The sequence below is a fragment of the Gopherus flavomarginatus genome, chromosome 18 (assembly GCF_025201925.1).
Source record: "Gopherus flavomarginatus isolate rGopFla2 chromosome 18, rGopFla2.mat.asm, whole genome shotgun sequence".
NCBI lineage: Eukaryota > Metazoa > Chordata > Testudines > Testudinidae > Gopherus > Gopherus flavomarginatus.
The window spans coordinates 18922237-18949736 of NC_066634.1; the positions used below are offsets into that span (position 1 = coordinate 18922237).

The 27500-nt window shown below is 50.2% G+C and overlaps 1 protein-coding gene across 2 annotated transcripts in view; it reads left to right on the forward strand.

The window, feature by feature from the left end:
• Window positions 1-1240: 1240 nt before the first annotated feature.
• Window positions 1241-27500, forward strand: part of LOC127036713 (galectin-4-like) — a 33369-nt gene continuing 7109 nt past the window's right edge. The window contains exons 1-9 of one of the 2 annotated variants that reach the window (XM_050927850.1): window positions 1241-1353; window positions 3066-3154; window positions 7516-7714; window positions 10298-10417; window positions 11811-11858; window positions 22650-22694; window positions 24696-24725; window positions 25317-25405; window positions 25961-26126. In XM_050927850.1, coding sequence (XP_050783807.1) covers window positions 1324-1353; window positions 3066-3154; window positions 7516-7714; window positions 10298-10417; window positions 11811-11858; window positions 22650-22694; window positions 24696-24725; window positions 25317-25405; window positions 25961-26126 — 816 coding nt within the window. In that variant the 5' untranslated portion in view covers window positions 1241-1323. The remainder of the gene's footprint in view (window positions 1354-3065; window positions 3155-7515; window positions 7715-10297; window positions 10418-11810; window positions 11859-22649; window positions 22695-24695; window positions 24726-25316; window positions 25406-25960; window positions 26127-27500) is intronic. The other variant, XM_050927852.1, reaches the window with a different exon arrangement.

Below are 27500 nucleotides of genomic sequence, written 5' to 3' on the forward strand. Positions count from 1 at the left end.
CCACAAGTCACACAAGCAATTTCCTTAGACACTCCAGTCTCCCAGTGTCACCACCAGTGCCACCCGTCCTGGGGATGAATGGTTATGAAAACCAACACCCCAGTAAAAGAAAAAGGTTCTCTCGATCCCAAAGGACCAAGCCCCAGACCCAGGTCAATATACACATTAGATCTTACCCACAAATCACGCCGTTGCCAATCCTTTAGAATCTAAAATCTAAAGGTTTATTCATAAAGGGAAAAAGATAGAGATGAGAGCTAGAATTGGTTAAATGGAATCAATTCCATACAGTAATGGCAAAGTTCTTAGTTCAGGCTTGTAGCAGTGATGGAGTAAACTGCAGGTTCAAATCAACTGCAGGTTCAAATCTGCAGAACATCCCCCGCTGGGATGGGTCATTCAGTCCTTTATGCAGAGCTTCTGTTCGTAGCAAAGTCCCTCCAGAGGTAAGAAGCAGGATTGAAGACAAGATGGAGATGAGGCATCAGCCTTACATAGGCACTTCCAGGTGTAAGAACACTTCTTTGTTCTTACTGTGGAAAATTACAGCAAAATGGAGTTTGCAGTCACATGGGCTAGTTTCTGCACACCCTGCTGAGTCACAAGGTGTATCTGCCTCCTCTCAATGGGTCAATTGTGTAGCTGATGGTCCTTAATGGGCCATCAAGCAGGCTAAACAGAGCTAACACCCACTTGTCTGGGATCTTTCCCAGTAACACAGCACAAGTTTGAAATATAGACAGTATAGAGCAAATACTTATAACTTCAACTACAAAATGATACAGACATACAGACAGCATAATCTAACCAGTAACCCATAACCTGGTCTTAGACACCTTATATGACCCCCTTTACCTAGGATTTGGTGCCACTACAGGACCTTGGTTGCAACCCATGTTCTATATGGTCCCAGTTTATATTAATAACGTCACACCCAGCTCAAAAGCAGCCGAGTAAATGGCTGAGAACCTGGGGGAAACTAACAACAACTGCACTTGAAAGGGGAACTGGTGGCAGAGACACGAAGCAGGGAGTGCTCTGCACTCTCACCAATGCTCCTACACTCTCACCCCATGGCAGGTGCATGTTACTTCCCCTTCCTGGCCAGCTCCTCACATCATCGGCACCGACTGCGGCTCTGGGACGGCAATGCCAGTGTCCCTGCCACAGGGAACCATACCTTAATGGGTTAATCAAAGCATGCTGGTGGCAGGAGAGAGACAACCCGCCCACATTCTGTACCTGCAGCTCAGAAAACGAAACTAAAGAGTTATAGGGAGACGCCTAGGGCTACCACAAGCAGCGGCTTTGGGCAAGGTCAGCATGGCTTTCCAGCAGCCTATTCTGAACCCGGTGAGTGAGGGGAGGCAGAAACTGGAGATGCACACTGCCTTCTCTGCAGGAGACATCTGTCAGGGCTAGGGTGACCAGATAGCAAGGGTGCCAGGATTATTGGGTGGCGGCATTTTGCCGGGGGGGGGAGGCAGGCGGCTCTGGTGGACCTGCCGCAGTCATGCCTGCGGAGGGTCCCCTGGTCCTGTGGCTCCAGTAGAGCTTCTGCAGGCATTCCTGCAGACGGTCCGCTGCTCTCGCGGCTCTGGTGGACCTCCCGCAGGCACAACTGCGGCAGGTCCACCGGAGCCGCGGGACCAGTGCGCGGGGTGGCAAAATGGCCGTGCGCCTAGGACGCTAAAAACACTAGCGCTGGTCCTGACAAAGGCCCTAATATCGGGATGGTCCAGATAATATCTGGACATATTATCTGGACATAATATCAGGATGGTCCAGATAACATTGGGACATATTTCTATCAGGTGGATAGAAAGCTAGCTATATTGTCAGGCTCAGGGGGTTGTGATCAATGGCTCAATGTCTAGTTGGCAAATGGTATTGAGCTGAGTGCCCCAGGGGTCGGTCCTGGGGCCGGTTTTGTACAATACCTTTATTAATGATCTGGATGGTGGGATGGATTGCACCCTCAGCAAGTTCGCAGATGACACTAAGCTGGGGAGAGAGGTAGATACACTGGAGGGCAGGAATAGGGTCCAGAGTGACCTAACCAAATTGAAGAATTGGGCCAAAAGAAATCTGATGATATTCAACAAGGACAAGTGCAGAGTCCTGCACTTAGGAAAGTAGAATCCCATGCACTGCTACAGGCTGGGGACCAACTGGTTAAGCAGCATTTCTGCAGAAAAGGACCTGGGGATTACAGTGGATGAGAAGCTGGATATGAGTCAGCAGTGTGCCCTTGTGGCCAAGAAGGCCAACGGCAAATTGGGCTGTATTAGTAGGAGCATTGCTAGCTGATTGAGGGAAGTGAGTATTTCCCTCTATTTGGCACTGATGAGGCCACGCCTGGAGTATTGTGTCCAGGTTTGGTCCCCCCACTACAGAAGGGATGTGGACAAATTGGAGAGAGTCCAGCGGAGGGCAACAAAAATGATTAGGGGACTGGGGGCACATGATTTATGAGGAGAGGCTGAGGGAACTGGGATTATTTAGTCTGCAGAAAAGAAGAGTGAGGGGGGATTTGATAGCAGCCTTCAACTACCTGAAGGTGGGTTCTGAAGAGAATGGAGCTCAGCTGTTCTCAGTGGTGGCAGATGACAGAACAAGCAGCAATGGTCTCAAATTGCAGTGGGGGAGGTCTAGGTTGGATATTAGGAAACACTATTTCACTAGGAGGGTGGTGAAGCACTGGAATGGGTTACCTAGGAAGGCGGTGGGATCTCCATCCTTAGAGATTTTTAAGGCCTAGCTTGACAAAGTCCTGGCTGGGATGATTTAGTTGGTGTTGGTCCTGCTTTGAGCAGGGGGTTGGATTAGATGACCTCCTGAGGTCCCTTCCAACCCTGATATTCTATGTTCTCGTCACCCAGTCAAGGCCCCAACAGAGAGACTCCCCAGCCACAATGGCCCGATACTGAGAGACACAGCAGAATGCCTGCCATAGGGCTCTGTGAAAATTACTACCCCCCAATGGCCAGTGCAGGGCTTGTGCAGCTGGGGGCATGGGACTAGTGTACAATTCCTCTGCTGCCCTTAAAACTGGTTTCTTCCAGAGTGTCCCCTTTTCTGGACCCATCTTTGGAGGCCTGAGTGAAGGGAAGATGGTGTTAATCCAAGGAATAGTCCAAACCTTCGTGAAAAGGTTGGTGCTATTTTCCCCATCCTGTGCCGTGTCTCACCCACTTCCCCCACCAACACTCCATCTGGACACAGCTCAACCATGCCCCTGTGCTATCAGCACAAAACTGCTCTCCACTACCCCTCCCTCCTCACTCACCAAATCCCCCTCACCGCCTTCACCGCCCACTAACTCTGGGCTGTCCTTACTATCGTCCTCCACCAGCACGGCTTCTCCACCAGGCTCCTCTTGGCTGCTGTTATGGCTCATCCCCTCCACTGGCCCTTCTCTCTCCCCAATCTCCTCTCTCTTTCTGGCTCCTTTCCCTCTTGCTTAGCTGCACATGGCATGACTCTATTCCCCATGCTAAACCTCCTCCCTTGAATCACCTGCCTCTCAACAAACTCCCTCAGCTCTCACTCTTCCACCATGGTTTCTGCTCCCACTGCCCCAGCTCTCTGCAAAGGACTATGGGTCACTGTGAAACCCAGCTTCCAGAGCAATGCTGCGGCTGAGAAGGTGAAGGTGTTCCTTGGAGGTACGAACAGGGGAAGAGGAAGTAAGGAGGTGCTGTCATCTCTATATGGCAGTGATGAGACCCTCACTAGGTATCAGGACCAGCTTGGTGTCCACACTTCAAACTGGATGACTCACAGTTTCAGGACTTTAAGGCCAGAAGGGACCATTACATCTAGTCTTACCTCATGTGTAGTACAGGCCATTGCATTTCATCCAGTTACCCCTGCATTGAGCCCAATCATTTGCATTTGCTAAAGCACCTTCCTGAAAGGCAGCCAGTCACGGTCTGAAGACATCAAGAGATGAGAATCCATCACTTCCCGGGAGTTTGTGCCAATGGTTATTCAGCCATTTGACTGTAATTTCTAATTTTACATTAGTCTGGCTTCAGCTTCCATCCACTGGTTTTTGTTCAGCCTTTCTCCACTAGGTCAAAGAGCCCTCTAGTAGCCAGTATTTTCTTGTTGTGAAGGTGCTTGTGCAACGCCAAAACAGACCCTGGTTGTCAGTGGGCAGGACTGAACCGGGGCCCTCTGTAGTTTAATGAATGACCCTCCACTGGCTGTTAGCGAAGGCTGCAGAGTAAACTCATTAATCTCTCTCTCGCTAAGTGGTCTCGGTGCCACTAGGTATGACAGAACACCACACCCAGGAGGGGTGTGGGTTACACCTGTGCACTGTCACCAAGTCACCTTTTGATCCTTTGTGATCAGACAGATCGAGCTCCTTAAGTCTCTTCTTGCTAGGCATTTTCTCCAGCCATTAAATCATTTTCGTGTCTCTTTTCTGCATTTTCTCCAATTTACACCTTCCTCTTTACCATGTGGCAACCAGAATGAGGCACCGTTTCCGGTATCCCTCTCACCAGTGCCAATGTTGACAGAAAGGGAAGGTTCAGAAAAGAGTGAGAAGAACAATCCAAGGACAAGCTGCCACACAGGGCAGGACTAAAGGAGCTGAGTTTGCTTTCTCTGAGAGAAACTAAATAAACATGTGACTTGATCACGGTGCATAGATGGCAAAAGTCTCATTAATTTCACAAGGGCAGAACAAGGTGCAGTGGCTGCAAGGTGAAGTGAGACAAATCCAGGCTAGAAATAAGGAAGTAATTTTTAATAGTTTTAATAGTGATGGGAATTAACCATTGGAACAATTACTATGCACATGCACAAACACACACACTAGCCCTCCTTTGCCCCCCCCATGAGCCCCATGCCCCCTCCCCCCATTGAGGCAGGGCTGCCCCATGGGCTCCATACCCCTTTTCCCCACAGGCCTTATTCCCCCTCCCCCCTGGGCAGGGCTGCCCCATGACTCCCATCCTTCCTCCCTCGCCTCACCTGAGGCAGTTCTTGTCCTACTGCCCCATCCACCCTGCCCCCTCCACAATGTGGTGCCATCTGCACCCACAGTTGCTCCCCCCACAAAGGGGGGCTGCCCCGTGACACTTTCTTCTGCACACTTCCCTGAAGAAAGCCCCCTTCCACTGCCCCCATAGCCCTATCCCAAGCCTACCTGCCCCGTATGGCTCCTTCTCTACCCCATCCCTATAGCCCCATGCTCCCTCTGTCCCAAAATAGTCCCATCCACCACAGTGTTGGGCAGCCCCCCTGTCCCTTACTGTTTGTGCAGGCAGACCCTCATTTCCCCTTTCTGTTGTGGACATCTGGTGTGTCAAGAGCAGCCTTCATATCCCCACACCTGGCTCTGGAAGCCCCTTCTCTGGCCCCTGGCATAGGAAGCCCCCATGCTTCCTCCCTGCCACCCTAGCACAGTCAGTGCCTATTCTCCCCTTCTGGCACAGTTAGCCCCCATTCGCCCTGTGACGGGTTGCCCCCAGGATGCCACCTGGAACTGAGGTACCACTGAGTCCCCAATCCACCAGCCTGGGCTCCCTTTTACATGGCACTACAAAGCCTTCCAGCCTGCACTTTCACCATCATACACAAAGATAGGGACACACCCAGCTGCAGTGACATGCAGGCTCTCTGACCAGACCCTGCATGGGAAAGCTACTCCCAGCTCCTTAGGCACCCCCCCACTCCCAGAGTATAAACCCCAAATTATATCATCTTGTGCTGCACAGGGAACTCATAACATTCACCCCCTTCCTCACTGTGGAGAGAAATATGCAAAAGCCTTTTGCCCCTGAGTTATGATTTACACATACTGGTTTAGATTAAGCAAAAATAAATGTATTAACGCCAAAAGATAGATTTTAAGTGATAGCAAACAGACCAAAGCAGATAACCTAGCAAATAAATAAATAAAAAAGCAAACTAAACTTAATATACTAAATAGATTGGATATGAATTAGCAGATTCTCACCCTAAGAGATGACACAAGCTGGCTGCAGATTCTTAAGGGGCAAGCTGCACTTGCTTTACAGCTCAAAATCCTCAGGTGTTTCATTCACAGGCTAAAAAATCCCATTAGCCTGGGTCCAGCACTTCCCCCAGTTCAGCCTTTGTTCCTCAAATGTTTCCAGGAGTTTTCTTGCGTGGGGAGTGAAGAGCACCTGATGATGTCACTCCCTGCCTTATATAGCTTTTGCATATGGAGGGAATCCTTTGTTCTCAAAGCTTGGATCCCAGACCAGTCTATGGAAAAACACTGACATTCCAAGATGGAGTCTAGAGACATGTGGTCTCATCACATGTCCTTGTAGAGTCATAGCAGCCATTACACTGAGGCTGTCTGTAGTTCTCAGGAAGGCGCCTCAGGTGGCAGAAAAGCTTCCCCTAAGGCCTATTGTTTTTCCCTAATGTCTCCTTGCCCTGAATAGACCCTTTCTCACCCACTATCTCCACTGAAAGCATCTTGTCTAGTGGGAGTTACCCAGGTGTAACTACATTTGAAATACAGATACATAGTCAATATTCATCACTTCAGATACAAAAGTGATACATGCACAAATAGGAGAATCATATTCAGCAAATCATAACCTTTGCAATGACACCTCCCATGACTCAGGGGAGGGATAGCTCAGTGGTTTGAGCACTGGCCTGCTAAACCCAGGATAAGTTCAATCCTACAGGGGGCCATTTAGGTAACTGGGGTAAAAATCTGTCTGGGAAATTAGTCCTGCTTTAACCAGGGGGTTGGACTAGATGATCTCCTGAGGTCCCTTCCAACCCTAATATTCTGTGATTATCTTGCATAAAATACATTATGATTATGTCATAATCATATCATACTAATATTGCTGCCGGCAGATAACTGCCTGAGGCCAAGCAACAGCGGGGGGGTCCGTCGCCTGGTGTGCCGCGCCAATAAACACACCAGGGTTGAGAACCAAACCAAGTTTATTTGAGCTCAGATAAGGTGCAAGGGAGAAAATCTCAAATCCTGCCCCCCTAAAACAAGCAGTTTCTTCCTTTTATATCCCAGTTGTTTACTACAAAACTTTTTCGTGCTAACTAGCTAATCTCTCACTCCCCCCCCCTGCTTTCCCATCCAGCTGCAGTATCTTTTCTCATTCAATCTTTTGTCTTCCCTCTTCCTCCCCCCTCTCCGCTGCTGAGACATGTACATAGTATCTTAAAACGGCCTTGAGCGGGCTTTAGCCTAGCTTCAATGTATTACAACAGAGAACTGGCTGTTACAACCGAAAACTAACATTTTTGCAGCTATTAGTACATTAGGTTACACTAGGTTACACAAAGTATTTAACATGGAGGAACAATGGCTCATTGAGGCCTACAACAGGAGGGCTTCATTGACACTTGTGGTCTACCCCCTTTCCGAGTTACCTAGGGTTATGCCAGAGTGACACCAACAACATCACTGTGAAGAACATGGGGGTGTAGTGTCACTCCCCCTCCTGGCACAGGCAGCCCAGGTCACATCATCTCATTCTGTTTCAGTTTTGGGGTGAACCTGCGGTGTGGGAACGGGGACATCGCCTTCCATTTTAATCCGCGTTTCAACAACGGCCGCCTGATGGTTGTATGCAACACTGAGCAGAACGGCCGCTGGGGGGCGGAGGAAAGGACCTATCACATGCCCTTCCAGCCAGGCAACTACTTCGAAGTGATCATCAGCGTCAGGGGCCACTGCTATCAGGTGAGCAGGGGCAGCTCTAGGCATTCTGCCACCCCAAGCATGGCAGGCAGGCTGCCTTCAGTGGCTTGCCTGCGAAGGATCCACTCGTCCCGCGGCACGCCTGCGGAAGGTCCGCCGAAGCCGCAGGACCAGCAGACCCTCCGCAGGCAAGCCGCCCAGGGCAGCCTGCCTGCCGCCCTCACGGCTCTGGCAGAGCGCCCTTCGCGGCTTGCTGCCCCAAGCACACGCTTGGCATGCTGGGGCCTGGAGCCGCCCCTGCAGGTGCGCACACGGCAGCCTGGGTGGATACTCTGTGGCTGGTAGCTGCAAAGCACTGCACCACGGCCCATCAAAGGACACTAGCTTCACAGGGGTGATGGAGGGGAAACTGGTCCCCTTGCTAGGACAGGACACGTCAGTGAGTACATCTGTGGCCTTGAGGGGAGGCCAGTACAGACCAGTCTGTGCTTCTGGGGTGCCAGTACATGCAGGGGAGGCAGGTTTGTATAATTTTGGTGGTGCCTAAGGCTCTGGGAGGGAGTTTGGGTTGGGGGTTGGGCTGGGGCACAGAGTTGGGGTGCAGGAGGGGGTGTGGGGAGTAGGCTCTGGGAGGGAGTTAGGGTGTGGGTGTGGGCTGGGGCAGGGGGTTAGGGTACAGGAGGAGGTGCGGGGGTTGAGCTCTGGGAGGGAGTTTGGGTGCAGGGTCTGGTCTGGGGCAGGGGGTTGGGGTGCAGGAGAGGGTGCAGGGGGTGGGCTCTGGGAGGGAGTTTGGGTGCAGAGGGTCTGGGGTCTGGGCTGGGGTTTGGGTTGCGAGAGCACTTACCTCGGGCAGCTCCCGGAAGCGACCTGCAACCCCCTATAGCAGCAGCTACTAGGCTGGGACCTGGAGGGGTCTCCACGTGCCGCTGCCCACAGGCACTGCCCCCGCAACTCCCACTGGCTGCAGCTTGGGGTGGAGGCAGCACGCAGACACCCCCCCACCCAGGGGCTGCAGGGATGTGTCAGCCACTTCCGGAGGCAGAGTGGGTGGGTGGGCAGGAAGCCACATTAGCTCCATTGTGCTGCTGGTGTTGGGGGCCCCAAGCCCTTTTAAATTGCCCAGGGGTGGCAGGTGGAGCCGGGGGGACATTCCTGGAGAAGCTATGTCCCCATGCCACAGCCACGGGGAGTTAGAGCTCCTCCAGTCCCAGCGCTACAGTGGGGGGCTGGGTGCTGGGGCTCCCCCTGCTACACTGCGGCTTCTGCTGGGACAGGTGGGTGGCGCTGGGGCTCTGGTGCTTGAGGGATGGGTTTTGCACACCCATGAGGGCCGAAGCTATGTCCAGCTAAACGTTAAGTGCAGACCAGGCCTCAGTGCGCAGAGGAGGTGAGGCAGCAGCACCACGGGGAGCCTTTCACACACTGATTCCCAAGCTAAGAGCAGCCCAGAGCCTTCGTAAAGGAGAACTTGTGACATCTGGGCCCAGTAATCTCGTTGGACATGTGCCAACAGAATTGCTGTAGGCAAATTAGCTGTCGAGGAAGCGTGGGGATAGATAGAATTACTGCTGATGTCATAATGGCCCTACTTGATTTACCCGAGTTGTTGATCCGAGCCTGTCTGCAGCCTATATAACCGTAACAATGAAATTCCATAAAATTATTAATCACTTAGTTAAGTAACAACATAATTTCTTCAAATATAGCCTGTGCACAAGAGGTCTAGTAATGTTAACTATATGGAAAGTTTGAAGTTTCATCTATCCAGGAGCTTATCAAGATCATTCTGGACAAAGAAAAGACTGACACTGGGTGCTAAATTTCTTAAAGGATCCAGTTTTTAATTATTTTTAACTCATAAACTAATTAATGGATGTACTTGTAAATCTTCAGACAATCCATCCAGTACCCAGTGAGTGAGTGCTGTCCGTTTGAGGAGGACATGCTGTATTTTTCATATAAAACAAAGAGGTTGAATCCCTGATTTAAGTGCAAAATGCAATTCAGGCTGAACTGTGGAATAAGGACCAGCAGTTCCATGACAAGGCACTCTTGAACTGACACTGAGGATTGCACTGGTTGATCTAAATCAGTTTCTAAACCACTGTAGTTCAATTGGTACAATTTCCTTGAGTAGACAAAACCTAAATCCATGGCCTCATTCTCCTTTTGCACTAGTGTAATCTCTGTAGCCTCCTTGGCATTACTTCCAGTTTACATGGAGGTGGCGGAAAGCAGAGTCAAGCTCTGCGTCAGTGGAGTTACCTCAGATTGCCCTGGTGTCACTGGCCACAGAATCTGGCTCAGTGTTGGCTCAGCTTTCATTAAAAAAAAAAAAAAGGCAAATTTTCACCTCCCATGGCTGTGGAGAAAAGTTTGAAGCTGTGATCCTGAAAGACTGGAAACCCAGAAGGCAAATAGACAGAATCCATAATTCTTTATATTTAAGACAATCTCATGATTTGATGGGACGTGACTCATAATTTGTGAACACTGGGGTTGGCGATATTGCAGCCCTGACGTGATCTTAACTAGAGTAAAGGCTCCCCCCCACTGCAGATACCCTCATCTTCTCACTCCTCCTAGCACAGTCCTCACCCATCCCTCCCTCTGCTCTTTCGCTAGGTCTCTGTGAATGGTCAGCACTTCCTGGAGTACAGACACCGCCTTCCCCTTCATACTGTCCAGATTCTGGAGATCAAAGGGGACGTGACTGTGAATTGCATCACCTTCACAAGCCCCAGCGTGAGTATCTGCTCCGGCCTTGTTAGCACCAGTTCCACTGCTCAGGCCGGAAGCCCAGTGGCAAGGGATGTTGTGTTAACAGACCTCTCAGCTGTCCTGGATTTATGAGACTTATGAGAAGAGGCTGAGGGAACTGGGATTATTCAGTCTGCAGAAGAGAAGAGTGAGGGGGCATTTGATAGCAGCCTTCAACTACCTGAAAGGAGGTTCCAAAAAGGACGGAGCTCAGCTGTTCTCAGTGGCAGATGACAGAACAAGGAGTAATGGTCTCAAGTTGCAGTGGGGGAGGTCTAGGTTGGATATTAGGAAACACTATTTCACTAGGAGGGTGGTGAAGCACTGGAATGGGTTACCTAGGGAGGTGATGGAATCTCTATTCTTAGAGGTTTTTAAGGCCTAGCTTGACAAAGCCCTGGCTGGGATGATTTTGTTGTTGTTGGTCCTGCTTTGAGAAGGGGGTTGGACTCGATGACCTCCTGAGGTCTGTTCTAACCTTAATCTTCTATGATTCTATGGTTTACCTTAATGTATTTCTTTGGGTTTACGAGCCGCAAGGGCAGGCAGCCCCTGCTTATAGAATTCACTCCAGCAGTGTAAGTACAGGTCTTCCATTCCCATGTTCTGCTAACTTAGGAGGGAATGTGTATCTAAAGAGCAGATGCTCAGATCATCCTAGAAAAGTGAGCTGGAAAAGCTCTAGGAGACATCAGGGGCCAAAATGGTTGTCTCTGGCCATGGTAGCCTGCACAGTACCTGACATGTCCCCCTGCTGCATCATCAGGGGAGTAGTGGACTGGGTCCAGCTGTCCCCTTGCATATGAGACATTCAAACAGGGTTTGCCTCCCACTGCCTGAGTCCTGTTGGGCTGAGATGACTTCCTCTCCTGGGCAAGGGCTATGAGACCAAAGAAGCCAGAAAAGTAAGTGAGCAGAGTTTTGTTTTCCTCCGCCCATGGCACTGCCTCTGTGTAGGCTTCAGGCTCCTTAGGGCAGGGCCCTGCTTTATACCTGAACTAAGCACACTTTTGGGTGCTCTACAAATGCCCCAGTCACCTGGATGGGAGGCGTCTTGCTGCTGAGACCCCTGCACCCTATCAGAATGGAGCAGCCACACAGCTCACCAGAGTGACACCCCAAGACTTCGCTTCTCAACATCCTTTCTGAAGGGTAGACACCTGAAGGTCCAGTTCTCTGCAGGAATCATTTGTCTGGGCCCCTCATTTTGGGGCTTTGTCCCACGTGTGGGCCTTGGTGGGGCAAGAGGTTCAGTTTCTGCTTTGTCACGAAGCGAAGGGGCTGTTTAATTCTGATGATGTCATGCAGGCAGGGGAGTTTTAGCTGCTGAAGCTCAGATCACAGGTGCTGTGCTTACCTGGCCTCTCTGTCCTTGCAGGTCTCCAATGTGTTTGCCCAGCCAGTCTTCACGGTTCCACCTCCCAGCGTGAGTATTTTGCTACAGATGAAACACATCGATCATACAGAGACTTTGACAAGACCCTGGGATGGGAGAGGGCAGGATAGGGAGGGAGACCCAGTAGGGTAACAATATACTGGCATATATATACAGAAGTGCCAGGTGAGGCTGCAGAGGTGTAGGGTACACACACCATGCTTCAAGGACTTCTGTGTGGAGAAGGCCATGAAGAGAAGCCTGCATGGCTCCAAATCCCAGATCTGAAGACTCTCAATGCCCTGGGAGGTGCAGTAGCTGGTGGCCTGTGGCTCGAGCAGTCATGGGCTTGCAGAATGTGCCAACGGAGAGGGCAAGCAGATTTACACTACGGAGCAATTTGTGAAATCCGAGTTAGCAAATCACTGGGAGCAGATGGAGCTATCAGAGGGGCCTGTGTGAAAGAGCAGAGACACTGCCCAGGATTTACAGGCACTGTAACCATATAAAGAGCGGCTGCTCCTGAGGTTGGACAGCTGCCAACATGGAACTCTCTCTTCTTCGACTCATTTGCACCTGCCTACTGCTATATGCCACTGAGCTCAGTCCCACATTTCCTTGTATCCCACACAAACTTGATGTTTCATTTCAGCTGACTGAGGGCATAAAAATTATACAGTTAATGCAGTCACATTCTTTTAGTCTTCTTCACTGTTAAGACTTTGTCAGACGTATCTCATAATACTTTTTATACAAAGATTTGACTTGTGGAACTCATTGCCACATGATATCACAGGACACTTAGAAAAAGATGGGACACTTATATGGATGATGAGACCATTCAGGATTAAATTCTGGTTGGATTGAAGTCTGTGGCAAAAATCCCATTGGCTTAAATGGAACCAGAATTTCACCCCAACATTGTGTTAAAGAGAATAAAAAAAATGAGATATAAACCCTCCTGCTTTGGGGCATAAACTAACCACTAACTGGTAGTGTATGGATACAGACTAGATTGCCACTAGGTCTGCTGTGGCATGGCAGTCCCTGTATTCCTACAGGTATGTTCCTATCTGGGTCCTGGTGGCTGGGAATTTTAGGGCTGCTGTACTTCAGACAGAAGCAAAGGAACTGCAGAGCTGTGAGTCTCCTCCTTGTACAAGGGAGAATGACTGAGGCGCTAATATTCTTTGTATGTCACAATTCTGTAGCAGACCCTGTAGAGCTGTGGATCTGCCCTGTGAAGAAATAGAAACAGTTGAACAAGGAGAGAACAGTTCTACCTGGCATTTGGATATCTATGATCAATGGCATGAAACCAGCCTGCCTTCCATGAGGGAAAATAATCTGTCTCTGGCATACTAAAGTTGTCAGGGTTCCCTCCCCACTCTGAACTCTGGGGTACAGATGTGGGGCCCCGCATGAAAGACCCTCTAAGCTTATTTCTTCCAGCTTAGGTTAAAAACTTCCCCAAGGCACAAATCCTTTCCTTGTCCATGGACGGTATTGCTGCCACCACCAAGTGATTCAGGAAGAGGATCACTTGGAGTTCCTATTTCCCCAAAATATTCCCCCAAGCCTCTTTGACCCCTTTCCTGGGGAGGCTTGAGAATAATATACCGACCAATAGATTAACAAAGTGAACACAGACCAGACCTTTGGGTTTTCAGGACACTAAAAACCAATCAGGTTCTTAAAAGAAGAACTTAAATATAAAGAAAAAAAGTAAAAGATGCACCTCTGTAAAAATCAGGATGGAAAGTAATTTTACAGGATAATAAAAAGATTTAAAACACAGAGGATTCCCCTCCAGGCTCAACTTCAAAGTTACAAAAACAGGAATAAACCTCCCTCTTAGCATAGGGAAAATTCACAAGCTAAAACAAAAGATAACCTAACACATTTCCTTGCTATTACTTACAATTTCTGTAATTTTAGATGTATCATTTCAGTAGGAGCTGGGGGTTAGTTAAACAGAAATTAAAAGGTACAGTGACTAAAGTGAAATCCCTGCAAGCTGCATGGATGCTTTTCAAAGACACCATAACAGAGGCCTGTAGCGAGGCGATGTGGCTCCCCTTCTCCCCAGGGAGGGTTGAGCCCCATCAATCACCCCCCAGGGCAGAACCGCTGGGAGGAAGTCCTGTCCCTCAAAGGGTCAGGCAGCGACCCAGAAGGATAAAAGCCGGACCTCAGCCCTCAGTCAGGGCCTGGCTGCCGGCAGGAGCAGATGTGCCCGCTGACCCTCCTCACTGGGAAGCCACTGAGGCCCGAGGGAGCTGCTGGAGCTGCCCCGTCCCCACTACAGCCCCGAGGAGCTGCCAGACCAGACCTGGTCTGCCATCCCGGAGGTATTCCTGGACCTACCGCCCTGCCCGGACTGGGAGGAGCCCATGGTACTGGACACCCCAATGGACCAGGTAGGAACCAGGGGGGAGGCTGGAAGTAGCCTGGGGGGCAGCTGACCATAGTCAGGCTGCAGAAGGCCCTGCGCCTATGTCAGTGTGTTTTGGTCAGGGCCCCCTTCCCCACTGATTGCCACTAGCAGCGTCAGCTGCTATTAGGGCCCCGGCCTGGAACGCAGAGGAGTGGGTGGGCCTGCGTTCCCCCTGCCACCCGTAACTGGGTGGCAGACTCCCCCCCACATTGCCACTGCTCTGCCCTGCTCCAAAGGGCCAGAGCTGATAACTGTGTTTGGTGCCCCGCCCGAACCAACGGCTGGGCGCCTTTTGACTTTGGCCCTGCTCTGCCCTGCTCCAAAGGGTCAGAGCTGATAACTGTGTTTGGTGCCCCACCTGAACCAAGGGCTGGGCCCGTTTTGACTTTGTCCCTGCTCTGCCTTGCCCCAAAGGGCCAAAGCCAATAATTGACTACTAGGTTTGTTGGGGCCTGCCCGACCCAAGGGCTGGCCCCCCTATTATTGAACTGTGTTGCTGTTCAGCCCCGCGTACAGGGCCTGAACCACTGGAGAGGACTGAGGTCCTGAAGATAGAGGCCGGTGTGGCTCCCCTCCTCCCCAGGGAGGGTTGAGCCCTGGCACCACCTCGTCCACAAGGCCCAACTTAAATGTATACCCCAAATTAAAAAACACAGTAAAAGAACTAAAAAAGAGCCACCGTGGCTTAACAACCATGTAAAAGAAGCAATGAGAGATAAAAAGGCATCTTTTAAAAAGGGGAAGTCAAATCCTAGTTAGGTAAATAGAAAGGAGCATAAACACTGCCAAATTAAGTGTAAAAATGTAATAAGAAAAGCCAAAGAGGAGTTTGAAGAACGGATAGCCAAAAACTCAAAAGGTAATAACAAAATGTGTTAAGTATATCAGAAGCAGGAAGCCTGCTAAACAACCAGTGGGGCCCCTGGACGATTGAGATAGAAAAAGGAGAGCTTAAAGAGGACAAAGTCATTGCGGAGAAACTAAATGGATTCTTTGCTTTAGTCCTCTTAGCTGAGGATGTTAGGGAGATTCCCAAACCTGAGCCAGCTTTTGTAGGTGACAAATCTGAGGAATTGTCACAGATTGAGGTGTCACTAGAGAAGATTTTGGAATTAATTGATAAGATTAACAGTAACAAGTCACCGGGACCAGATGGCATTCACTCAAGAGTTCTGAAAGAACTCAAACGTGAAGTTGCTGAACTATTAACTATGGTTTGTAACCTGTCCTTTAAATCGGCTTCTGTACCCAATGACTGGAAGATAGCTAATGTAATGCCAATATTTAAAAAGGGCTCTAGAGGTGATCCCAGTAATTACAGACTGGTAAGTCTAAAATCAGTATTGGGCAAACTAGTTGAAACAATAGTAAAGAATAAAATTGCCAGACACATAGTAAAACATAAATTGTTGGGCGAAAGTCAACATGGTTTCTGTAAAGGGAAATCGTGTCTAAGTAATCTATTACAGTTCTTTGAAGGGGTCAACAAACATGTGGACAAGGGGGATCCAGTGGACATAGTGTACTTAGATTTCCAGAAAGCCTTTGACAAGGTCCCTCACCAAAGGCTCTTACATAAATTAAGCTGTCATGGGATAAGAGGGAAGGTCCTTTCATGGACTGAGAACTGGTTAAAAGTCAGGGAACAAAGGGTAAGAATAAATGATAAACTCTCAGAATGGAGAGAGGTAACTAGTGGTGTTCCCCAAGGGTCAGTCCTCGGACCAATCCTATTCAACTTATTCATAAATGATCTGGAGAAAGGAGTAAACAGTGAGGTGGCAAAGTCTGCAGATGATACTAAACTACTCAAGATAGTTAAGACCAAAGCAGACTCATAAAAAGACTCAAAAAGATCTCATAAAACTAAGTGATTGGGCAACAAAATGGCAAATGAAATTTAATGTGGATAAATGTAAAGTAAAAAAATAACCTCAACTATACACACAATATGATGGGGGCTAATTTAGCTACAATGAATCAGGAAAAAGATCTTGGTGTCATCGTGGATAGTTCTCTGAAGATGTCCACACAGTGTGCTGCAGTATTCAAATATGCAAACAGAATGTTAGGAATCATTAAAAAGGGAATAGAGAATAAGACGGAGAGTATCTTATTGCCCTTATATAAATCCATGGTACACCCATATCTTGAATACTGTGTACAGATGTGGTCTCCTCTTCTCAAAAAAGATCTACTGGTATTAAAAAAGGTTCAGAGAAGGGCAATTAAAATGATTAGGGGTTGGTTTGGCATGGGTCCCATATGAGGAGAGATTAAAGAGGCAAGACTCTTCAGCTTGGAAAAGAGGAGGCAAGACTCTTCAGCTTGGAAAAGAGGAGACTAAGGGGGGATATGATAGAGGTATATAAAATCATGAGTGACGTGGAGAAAGTAAATAAGGAAAAGTTATTTACTTGTTCCCATAATACAAGAACTAGAGGCCACCAAATGAAATTAATAGGCAGCAGGTTTAAAACAAATACAAGGAGGTTCTTCATGCAGCGCACAGTCAACTTGTGGAACTCCTTGCCTGAGGAGGTTGTGAAGGCTAGGACTATAACAGTGTTTAAAAGAGAACTGGATAAATTCATGGAGGTTAAGTCCATTAATGGCTATTAGCCAGGATGAGTAAGGAATGGTGTCCCTAGCCTCTGTTTGTCAGAGGGTGGAGATGGATGGCAGGAGAGAGATCACTTGATCATTACTCATTAGGTTCACTCCCTCTGGGGCACCTGGCACTGGCCATTGTCAGTAGACAGGATACTGGGCTGGATGCACCTTTGGTCCAGTAGCATAGCTAGTGGGGTGCAGGGGAAGCAGCTGCTTCTCCTCAGCACATTTTCCAGGCCTACTGGCGCTGAACTCCTGCAGGCAAGGGGGGGCAGGGGCTGGTCCCTGTGGTGGTGTGGGGAGGCACCGGTCACAGGAAGCAGCAGCACTAGCAACTGCAGCAGCGGGGCTGGTACCGGGAGCAGCATGGAATGGCTGCGGGCTCCTCCTCTGCAGCACTGCCTGCTGCGGGGCTGGGGCTCTCCAGGGGCTCTGCCCTGCACATGCCCAGCCCTCCTGGGGCTGCTCCTGCCTCCCTCGGCTGGCCCCAGATCCCCTCTCCTGGGAGACTGGGGTTCTACTGTGACTTGCGCCCCTCTGCCTCCTCTGCGGGGCAGGCAGCCCCAGGGGGTTGAGGCCATGCCACCCCTCCCCAACTTCCCCCTCCAGCAGCCCCCGCACCGCCCTGCTGGGCCTGTTCAGCTCGGCCCCACCGGGTCCTGCCCTGCCTCATGCAACCCGCCCCTACCATGGGGCGGCCCGGCCCAGGGGCACTGGGGGAGCTGCAGCAAAGCCCTGCCCGGAGCTGGTGCAGGAGACGAGCCTGGCTCTCAGCCCAGGCTCCGGCATCAGCCTGCAGCGGGGAGTGGAGCCACCCCCTGCCGGCTCAGCTCAGCCCAGCCCCACTCTTAAAGGGACATGGACCCCACCACAGCTTGGCCCAGCCCGGGGCACGTGGGGGTGTTGCCTCACCCCCCACCTGGGGGGCCCGGCCAGGTGGGTGCTTGGCACCATAGCAGCGCAGAGGGGAGGCCAGCGTGGAGTGGACCCCATGAGGGCGAGGGGGGAGGGGCAGAGCAGCCAGAGGAGGATCCAAGGGCAGGAGGGTGCCTTTTTAATGTTTGCTCCCCCTGCTCTTAGAATCTGGCTACGCCACTGCTTTGGTCTGACCCAGTACGGCTGTTAAGTTCTTATGTCTCTCTCTGTCGTTCCCTCTTGGGACAAAAACAAAGAGCACAAACAAAACCTCCCCACTGCAGATTTGAAAAGTATCTTCTTTCTTTATTGGTCCTTTTGGTCAGATGCAAACCAGGTTATTTGAGCTTGTTAACCCCTTACAGGTAAAGGAGGGATTTTACGCTACCCTTAGCTGTATGTTTATGACAAAAGTCCATTGGGAAAAATGAGCCAGCTGACCTAGTGGCTCCCATGGGCTTTGGCTAAAATACCTGATAGGAGATGAAGGAAATTCGATACTCACTGAGGGGCAAAGTCTTGTTGGGATTTGCACCTAGTCATGTGAGAGAAGCTTTCACAGTCCCAGTGATCGGCTGCTCCTCAAAGGGGAGAGAGGCTAAAATGTCCAGCAAAGGGAAGAGGCATTGAACACGTGTCCTTTGGTGCATCCGGCTGGTGAATAAGGAAGGCTGAGGGGGATCAGAGAGGAGTTACTTTTTTTCCCATTAGAAACACAGGACCTGTCACTGTGATGCCTGGAACATGAGTGAAATATTGGCTGCATTAGAGCCAAGAGAATGAAAGTGGAGCATTTGAGAGAAGAAAGGGGTTTTGATCAGATTGTTTAATACTTGGTGCTTCTGCTTTGGTTGACATACACAACTCCAGGTATGTCTACACTACTTGCCGGATCGGCGGGTAGTGATCGATCTATCGGGGATCGATTTATTGCGTCTAGTGTAGATGCAATAAAATCGATCCCCACTCGCTTTGCCATTGACTCCGGAACTCCACCGGGGCGAGAGATGGAAGTAGAGTCAACGGGGGGAGCAGCAGCGGTCGACTCGCCGCCATCCTCACGGCCAGGAAAATCTACCTAAAATACGCCGACTTCAGCCACGCTATTCGCGTAGCTGAAATTGCATATCTTAGGTCGACTCCCCCCAGTGTAGACCCTAGCTTCCAATGGCTTATGAGTACTTTGGAAAAAGGATGCAACTTAAACATTCGACATGCTCACTCCTTCAGTTAATGTGTCACTGGATACATGCTGGGCTGAATGTGACTTGATTCACTGAATTTTGTCCCTATTTGTTAATGATCCTCTTGAGATTTTTTTCTCTAATTTATTAAATGAGTCACTGAGTAATCCTTGGCCTGCAGCTCATCTGTGAGCTGTTTGTTTCATTCGGTATTCAGGATTCATCAGTCACATGCTCTTGTTTTTATTCCCTGGCTGGATGAATGTAACCCCTAGAATTAGGGTTGTGCTGTGATCACTTGTAAATGCAAATACAGAATTTGCTTTTGCAAATATTCTCTAGCATAAGCTTCAAATATGCTGTTTCCATAAGTGTCCTGGAGCTCTTGCCCACTTCTGTTCTTGTTCTGGGTAAATCAACAAGTCAATGGCTGGAGGAAGATGCTGCTAGCAAGTTTGTGGTGTTTGTTGAGGATATTAAGGCTCAGTCTACACTAGCACTTTTGTCGGTAAAAATTTTGTGGGTCAGGGGTGTGAAAAAACACACCTGACCAGGGGTGAAAGCAACTTAAATGTCTTACCAGTATTGCAGGGTGGCTGGGGTCCGGGGCAAGATGCGGGGGGCGGGGGCAGCTCTGGGATCCCAGAAGGGATGGGGCCTCAGGCAGAAGGGGCGGTGCTGGGACTAGACTCCTGCACCCAGCCCTTCAGCGCTACCTGGCCCACGCCACCTGGGGCTCCAGCCGCAATCTAAAGGGCCCAGGGCTCCAACCGCTGGCAGTGGTGGCTGGGAGCCTCAGGTCCTTTAAATTGCCACTTGGAGCCCCGGGGTAGCGGTGGCCAGGAGCTCCAGGGCTCTGGTGGTGATTTAAGGGTCCTGGGGCTCCCAGCCGCTGCTGGAAGCCCGGACTCTTTTAAATGGCTGGGCCCCAGAGCAGCTTCCCTTTTGCTCCCTCCCCACCATCAGCGGCTCTGCCAGCACGGTCAGCTGTGTTCTGGCAGCCACTTTCTCACTGGTACGCTGTACTGGACCGGACTGGCTTACTTTCATCTCTGCCCTGACCCACAAAAGTTTCACTGACAGAAGTGCCTGCAGGAGAGCTTTCTCTCACCCGCATAGAACCGCTACACAGGAGACCTTACAGCAGTGCAGCTGTAAGGTCCGTAGCGTAGACACAGCCTGAGCTGTTTTGGTTAGTTAGGCTCTACAGCAGAGAGGGTGTGTCCTGTAGGGAAAATCACTACTTGTCCCCTCACTAGTGTACCCCAAGTGATGTTTCTCCGACTATACAAGTTGCTCTGATGTGAAATCGGATAAGTGTCTATTGGTGTTAGTGCCATTGGTTGAGTGGCAGGGTGCATCCATCCCATGCTGGAGAGAGATGGTCATTGCTCACGATCCTTCTTGAAATTTTTGGATCTAATTTTTTATTTTAAGACTCAGACTATAATTCAGCAAAAGTAACTATCTCCCAATGTAAATATTTCCTGTACCCTGTACTCAGTGTAACTGGAAACCCCAAATACAATGATGCTTCCTTAACACTATAAACAATGGCCTGTTACTTACAGTAGAGCTAGAAGGAGGACCACCACATCATCCAGGCATCCCATGGTCTTGGGTTTTCTACAGGTCTTCTAAGCTAAAACTCACAGGTGCTGACTCCATTGGTGCTCCAGGGCTGGAGCACCCACAGAAAAAAATTAGTGGGTGCTTAGCACCCACCGGCTGCCAGCTACCCGTTCCCCCTCAGCACCTCCCATCTGCCACTGGCCCCGCTAATCAACTCCTCCCTTCCCTTCCAACACCTCCTGCACGCCACGGAACAGGCAGCGTGCAGGAGGCGCTGGGAGGGAGGGGGTGGAGCGGGGATGGGGCGTGCTTGGAGGAGGGGGTGGGAAGAGGCAGGGCAGGGGTGGAGTGGAAGCGGGAAGAGATGAGGTGGGGATAGAGGCTTGGGGGAAGGGGTGGAGTGGGGGAGGGCCTGAGGCGGGGGGCGAACACCCCCCAGATAGAGAGGAAGTCAGCACCTATGCTAAAACTTGTCTAAATCCTGCCTTTATGTTCTGTGCCCACCTGCTAGCTGCACTTGCTTACATCAGTCAAAGTTCTACTTGTCTCAGACACATCCTCTTGCAGCGGTTACAAACCTTAATATAATATATGGAGATATACCGATCTCATAGAACTGGAAGGGACCCTGAAGGGTCTTTGAGTCCAGCCCCCTGCCTTCACTAGCAGGTTTTAGTTCTAGTGAGTTTAGCCAGCTTAAACTATTTTTGTGTGGTTTAAACGAACACAAAAGCAACCCCTTTTAACCTCATAAAAACAACTTGAATTTGCCTGACAACGGCACAGCTAATTATAACTAGTTTCACCTAACTAGTTATTTTTCTATTAAGTGCCATCTGGCATTACCTATATTCCTTCAGTCCTCCCAGTCATATCCCATAGTGCACTGGTCATTTCAGAAATGGCCTGTCTGGTCTCCTTTCTGTACTACATTGCTCAGGGTTCCATTTGGCTGGAGCCCCATTGATTCAAACAGTGCTGCATGCTACATGGATTTCACATGTGAACCATTTCTGGAGCTAGCTACTTCTGTGTGCTATGCCTCTACCCTGCCCAGCCCTGCTTTAACCATTAGACATTATTGCCTTCTTCTACTAACAATGTTGACTGCATCTGCTGGGGATAAATACATCTCATGTTTCAGAGCCTAGGTTGATCTGATTATGTGCAGGCATCAGGATGGTCCATGTAGAGCATTTTCCACTTGGCTAAGTGCATAGCTGAGGATTTTTGCCTTGCTTCGTAGCAACATGTACTGGCCCCTGGCTAGGGGCAGGATGTCAGACTAGATGGCCCAATAGTCAAATTCAAGATAAGCTGCTATATAGATCCAAACATATCAAAGAGAATCAGGCAGGGAGTGATTCAAGTTACACTAGGGACATGTCCATAGGGGAATATTCATTAATGGAGCCTCCAGGATGGTTCATTATTTGTGTAAAGATCTGGGCCAGTTCTTGTTTTCCAAGAACATTTTACTTAACCTGTATCAAATTCTGGTTAGGCTGAATTCCATTTCAGCCCTGAGGGAGGACAGCTGAAGGGAAGACAGACTCTGCATTTCTGCAGAGCAAAGTTGAGACGATTCACAGTTTCACAAATTTTTAAGGCCATAAGGGACGATTAGGAGTATTATCTAGTCTGATCTCCTGCATAGCACAGACTACAGAATCCAACCCAGGAAGAACATTGGGTGGAGCAGAATAGGATAAAGGAATGAAGGGAAAAGAAAGATAAGGAAATGTCCTTCGATCTATCGCCAGTGGTTACTCGGGGGATGGATGTGCAGGAGGCAGTATGCTCGGAGGAAGATTAAAAAGCATTGTGAAAGAGCAAAGTAACACAAACTGAGAGGTGCTGAGAACCTCTGATTCTATTGGGTCATAATCAAGAGTGGTGGGATCTCAGAAATTAAAGATGGAAATTTGGTTCTGGAGAAGAAACAGCTGGAAGCATCAGCCTCACGGCTGCAGAGACAGCTGAACAAATAAGTGTCCCAGGTTCTCTCAAGTGTGTTCATGGAGCAGGGCCCACAGGCAGATAAAGGTGAGCGTGGGAATAAAATAACCAGCTGAAGAGCCTGAGAGACTGAATTGTGAAATCTGTCTTCTGTCTTTGCAGAGGAAGAAGATGAAGAACTTCCCAGGACACGTGTCAGCTGCCTTGGTATGGGGCACAGCCCAATGCAGCATAGCTGCAACCTGATTCCCTGCTCTCTAGTGAAACACGGAGAGCAGCTCTCTCCAGGGGAGTTTGAACGTCAGTGGGAGGGCAGTGAGTTCTCTTAGGGGGAGCCAGCTATCCAAAGACCCAGCAATGCCCCCTCATTCTCAGTGGGTGTCTGGGGGGAAGCAATGCCTGGCTGGAGCAAATCCAGCAAATGTGTGTCTCAGGGAACACCTACACTGCTGGTGGTGGTGTACTTTCTGGTTTGGGTAGACCTACGCAGGCTAAAAACAGCAGTGTAGCCACGGTGGCACAGGTGGTGTCATGGGGTAGCCTGGGGTCTCAGATAAGATTGTACTTGGGTAGTGAGCTCATGCTGACCCCTGCATTGCTGCAGCTACCTGGCTAATTTTAGCAAGCTAACGTGAGCACAGTTAGCCTGTGTGCATCTATCCAAGCTGGAAATTACGCCTCCAGCTGCAGTGTAGCCGGTCTGCCCACTCTGCCAGTGTGTGAAAGGGAGAATTCCATGGAGGGGAGAAGAACGGGATTTTTAAGAGGTTGCACATTGAAGCTAACTGGGGCAGGGGAAATAATGATCTGGTTAGTAAGTGGCTGGAAGGCTGCACTGGCCGTCATTCCTCTGGCAGAAGACAGATTGCCACTAGTGGCACTGGGGTTCTACCACAGCCGAGGGGTGTCCTGAGCCTCTTTTACAAGTAACAAAAGCAAGATACCATTGAATCCGTTCCATCTCCCCTTGACCTTCAGGTCTGCTCTTTTCCTTTTATTGTTCATGCCAAACCCACAGTCTAACATCTCGCTCCATTCCAAACCTCTTGAAAGAAGAACATCTCCTCCCAAAGCTCCCAGCAGTGCAATGAGTTTGATGGGATGATGCAGTTCAGTTGCTGGTGGCAGGTGCCTTGTCACCACTGTCCCTTGACAGAGAGTCAAAGACTCAGATGGGCCACAGATGCTGAACGCCTCTCTTATCCGCAGAGATGGCCCTGCTCTGGCAGAGGTGGGGCACACACTGGCAGGGGCACACACTGGCAGGGGGAAGTGTGTGTTGGCTGCCTGGGATGCCCCTGTCCTGGAGGCACCATGATTCCCAGCAGATCTGGAGGCAGCTGCAGTCCCTGGGGAGCAGGAGAAGCTGGGATCTCCTTGGGTTTCTTTTTTATCCATCTTCTCCTTTGCATTTGATCTCTCACAAATGCACCTGTAAATTGCTACTTGTTTCCTTGCCTTTTGACTCCTTCAAGGCATTATTGGTGGCAGGTTTTATAGGTTGTTCTTAGTCAAAGCTGCTAAAGAGGCTGGGGGAGCTCCTGTGAGAGGTGAGTTCAGGGCCCAGGGGAAGCTGTGCTCAGGAGATGACCTAGCGTGCAGGTTGGATGCAGAGCGCATAGGAGAGAAGTGTGCCCAACTGTAAAATTCACAAGCTGAATGCTACTGAAAGCATTTCTGGGAATGGTGACAATGCTGAGAGCTGGGCTGGGGTTCACCCAAGGGCCCAGAGGCACATTCTGGGAGCCAGCCATGGCCAGCTCCATGGAGATGGCAGCTGGCATTCTCAGCTGCCTGAAGTGGTCCTCCTGGGTCACTGGTCTGCCTCCCCCAACTCCCATGCCCACTGGCAGCAGGAATGCCTGGGATGCTCAGGACAAGAGTGCTGGTTTTTTATTGTAGGGCTGCTCATGAGTCCTTAGCAGCAGACACTGACTCCCTTCTGGGGAGAAAAGGGCTCTGAGGCCTTTATTTTAAGGGGAAACCCGCATGACTTTCCCTGCGCCCTGCAGGGAGGTAGGAGGAAACACAGATCGGGTAGGTTTGCTCCCCGTGCCCTTGCCAACAGCCTGTCAAAGAACAGGGGAGGCCTGGTACAGTCCCCACACCAGAGAGGTGCTAGCGCTCCCCAGCCAGCACAGACTGGGGAGTGTTACACAGTGATGTCTGAGGGACTGTTCTGACTGCCTTCGTGTCTTCTCTCCTCAGCACAACTTTCCTATGACTGTGGCCAACCCTGTGAGTACCCAGCCAAACAGCGAGAAGGAACTAGTGAGAGCTGGGACAGGGGCAGGATTTTCTGGCTTATCTGAGCAGAAGCCATGTCCCCCCGCCCAAAATCGCTCCTGCCTTAGTCCAGAGCCTCAGCCCCCATCTCAGTTGCTCATGATGATATGACCTAAAGGCCACTGTGCTGCCCAGCAAGTGCTGCTGACCTGACCTGCACAGAAGTGGCACCAGAGGAACTGGGCCTGGGCAAGCACATGTGGACTGAGCCAACTGTTCCATATGTAAGGCAGGAGCACAGCCGCAGGGTGGGGGCAGCTCCTTGCTCAGCATCTGCCCCAGGGCAGTGGTGTAGGGACTGCACCTAGCTGAGCCACTGGTCGGGACACCACCAATCCTTGACCAACAGAGCCAGTGACAACCCCCCTCCAGCGGCGCTGGCCTTCCGAGGCATGGCAGGAATGGAGGTGCCCCCTCCCCCAGAGCCACGCCATCCCCTTCCCCAGGCCTGTCAGCCTTTAACCCCAACCTGGGGTTATGACAGCCTCCCCTGGTGCCGTGGGGAAGGACTGTGGCCTGTAAGATTTTGGGCTCTCTTTTCAGGTTGTCCCATTCCAAGCAGCTATCCCAGGGACTATCTCCCGGGCCCGCAAGATCACCATTGTGGGGAACGTGCCTTTCCATGCAAACAGGTGGGTTTCTGATGCAGCCTGGAGGGGAACGTGGGGGCATTGGGCCGATGTGCATGGGCTGGTTTGCACCCACCATCACACAAACACAGCTGATAGGTTACAGCCTGGGATGGGGTGGGGTGGGCAGAAGACTCACCAAGTGACAATGCTTTAGAAATGGGGGGGGGGGAAGAGAGGGGTTGCTGCACTCAGCACGTGACAAACAAAACCCTTTGTCTTCATTTGTGAGGCAAACACTAAGCACCAGGCCTAGCTGGATGCAATCGCCCTTCCTAAGATTCCTTCTCCACAAGCAAAGTGGTCTGGCCACAAGATGCTCAAGGCAGATGAGAAAGTCTGGGCTGGGATAGGAATTGCCAGGAGCTGGGTATAGGAACTCCTGGTCAAAGTTGTGTGGGCTCCAGTGCCCAGAGGGGTGGGGGCGGGGGTGTTGACGATGGCCCTGGCTACAGGACACAAGTCTGTCCCACTCTCCAGTGTGCACCATCCTGGTACATTTCTCCCTGTGCCCTTGTCATGAAAAGCTCTGAACAAGCCCTTTCTCCCTCCTCATAGCTTTCACATCAATCTGAAAAACAGCATGACTGGCAACATCGCCCTGAACATCAACCCACGGCTGAGGGAGAGGGCGCTGGTTCGGAACACCCAAATGCACGGCATGTGGGGCTCAGAGGAGAGGCACCTCTCCACCCTGCCTTTCATGCCAGGCCAGGCTTTCCAGGTGAGCCTCAAAGGCGGCTGTTTGAGGCACGCATTGGAACATGTTCTCAGCTTCATGCTGCAGCTGGGGTGCTGTGCAGTAGGGAATCAGGCCCAGTGGGAATCCACAGAGCCACAGGCCCCTGTGGAATGAAATCCTTCAGAGACATTTCATGCTGAGACTGCATCATGACCAACAAAATATTTTCCCGTCTTCCTTTCCTCTTTGGGGGCCTTGCCACTGGCGGAGTGAGAGAATTTAAGGTTCACCCATATTAGAGTTGTCCAGACACAGAAACAGTCAAGGTCAGTTGTTTATTTTTTACTGGGCAAGTGTCTACTAATTAGAGATTGGCTCAGCCTGGAGCGTGAGGTGTTCTATCCCTGTAAAAACTGATGTTAGAATTAACTAGTAGAATGCCAGATTTTTATATGTTGTGTGGGGAATCTTGTTAATTTCTTGGCCTCAATGAAAAGCTGTGGCAGTAAGCCCTACAGTCTAATCATGCCTAATGTGAAAAAGTATTTTCTTAAATTTCATAGAACACCCCCCTATTCTTGTATTAAGAGACAGGGATCAGCTCCTGTGCTCTGGCTCTGGATCATTCATTCTTATAGCACTACTTATTATTAAGGTTGTGTGATACTTTCCATTATAAGACTCTGTTTTCAGTTGCTTATCACTTAGCCTGGAATTCAGAGTGAAATTTCCCATGTTGGGTATCTGCTTCAGACTGAATTGTTTGGTAAGTTTCAGTAGAAACAGTTCAGCCATTTCCAAGAATGAAGCTAGGAAGAAGGAGGTTGTTTTGCTCATGCTCAAGAATTCTTGCAACCACTTTGCTGGCAAAACCCACAAAGGGGACTTAGGCGCTGCATTGCTGAGCCCAGCTTTTAGGTTCCCTGCTGTCCAGCAGAATCCACAGCCTCAGGTTGGGCATTCAGGTTCCCCTATAGTACAAGAGGAAAGTTAGGTGCCTATGGCTGGGATCCACAAAGCCAGCAGGCTGACTGGGAGCTGCCTAAACCAGACACGTAAGTGTCTCCCTCTGACCCGGATTTAGGTGTCTGTCTGTGCTCCGGATTTTCTGCTGTGACACTCTCCTGGAGTTAGGCACCTAAGCTGGATCAGCTCTTTTCTTGAGGGGGAAAAAAATTAGGGGGAGAAAGGGTGTTGACACCACCACCTTCTGTATTTTCTGGCCAGTAGGGTCCTCACGCAGGATGTGGGAGATACAGAGTTTGTCTGATTTGAACCCAAATCTACTACTTCCTAGCCACTGGACGAGGGTAGGTCACATTCAACTACTCCTGCTGAAGCTATTCCACCCTGTATAAAATACTTAACTAATCATTGGAGCACATCTCCTTAAACCCCTGGCCTATATAGGGTGAC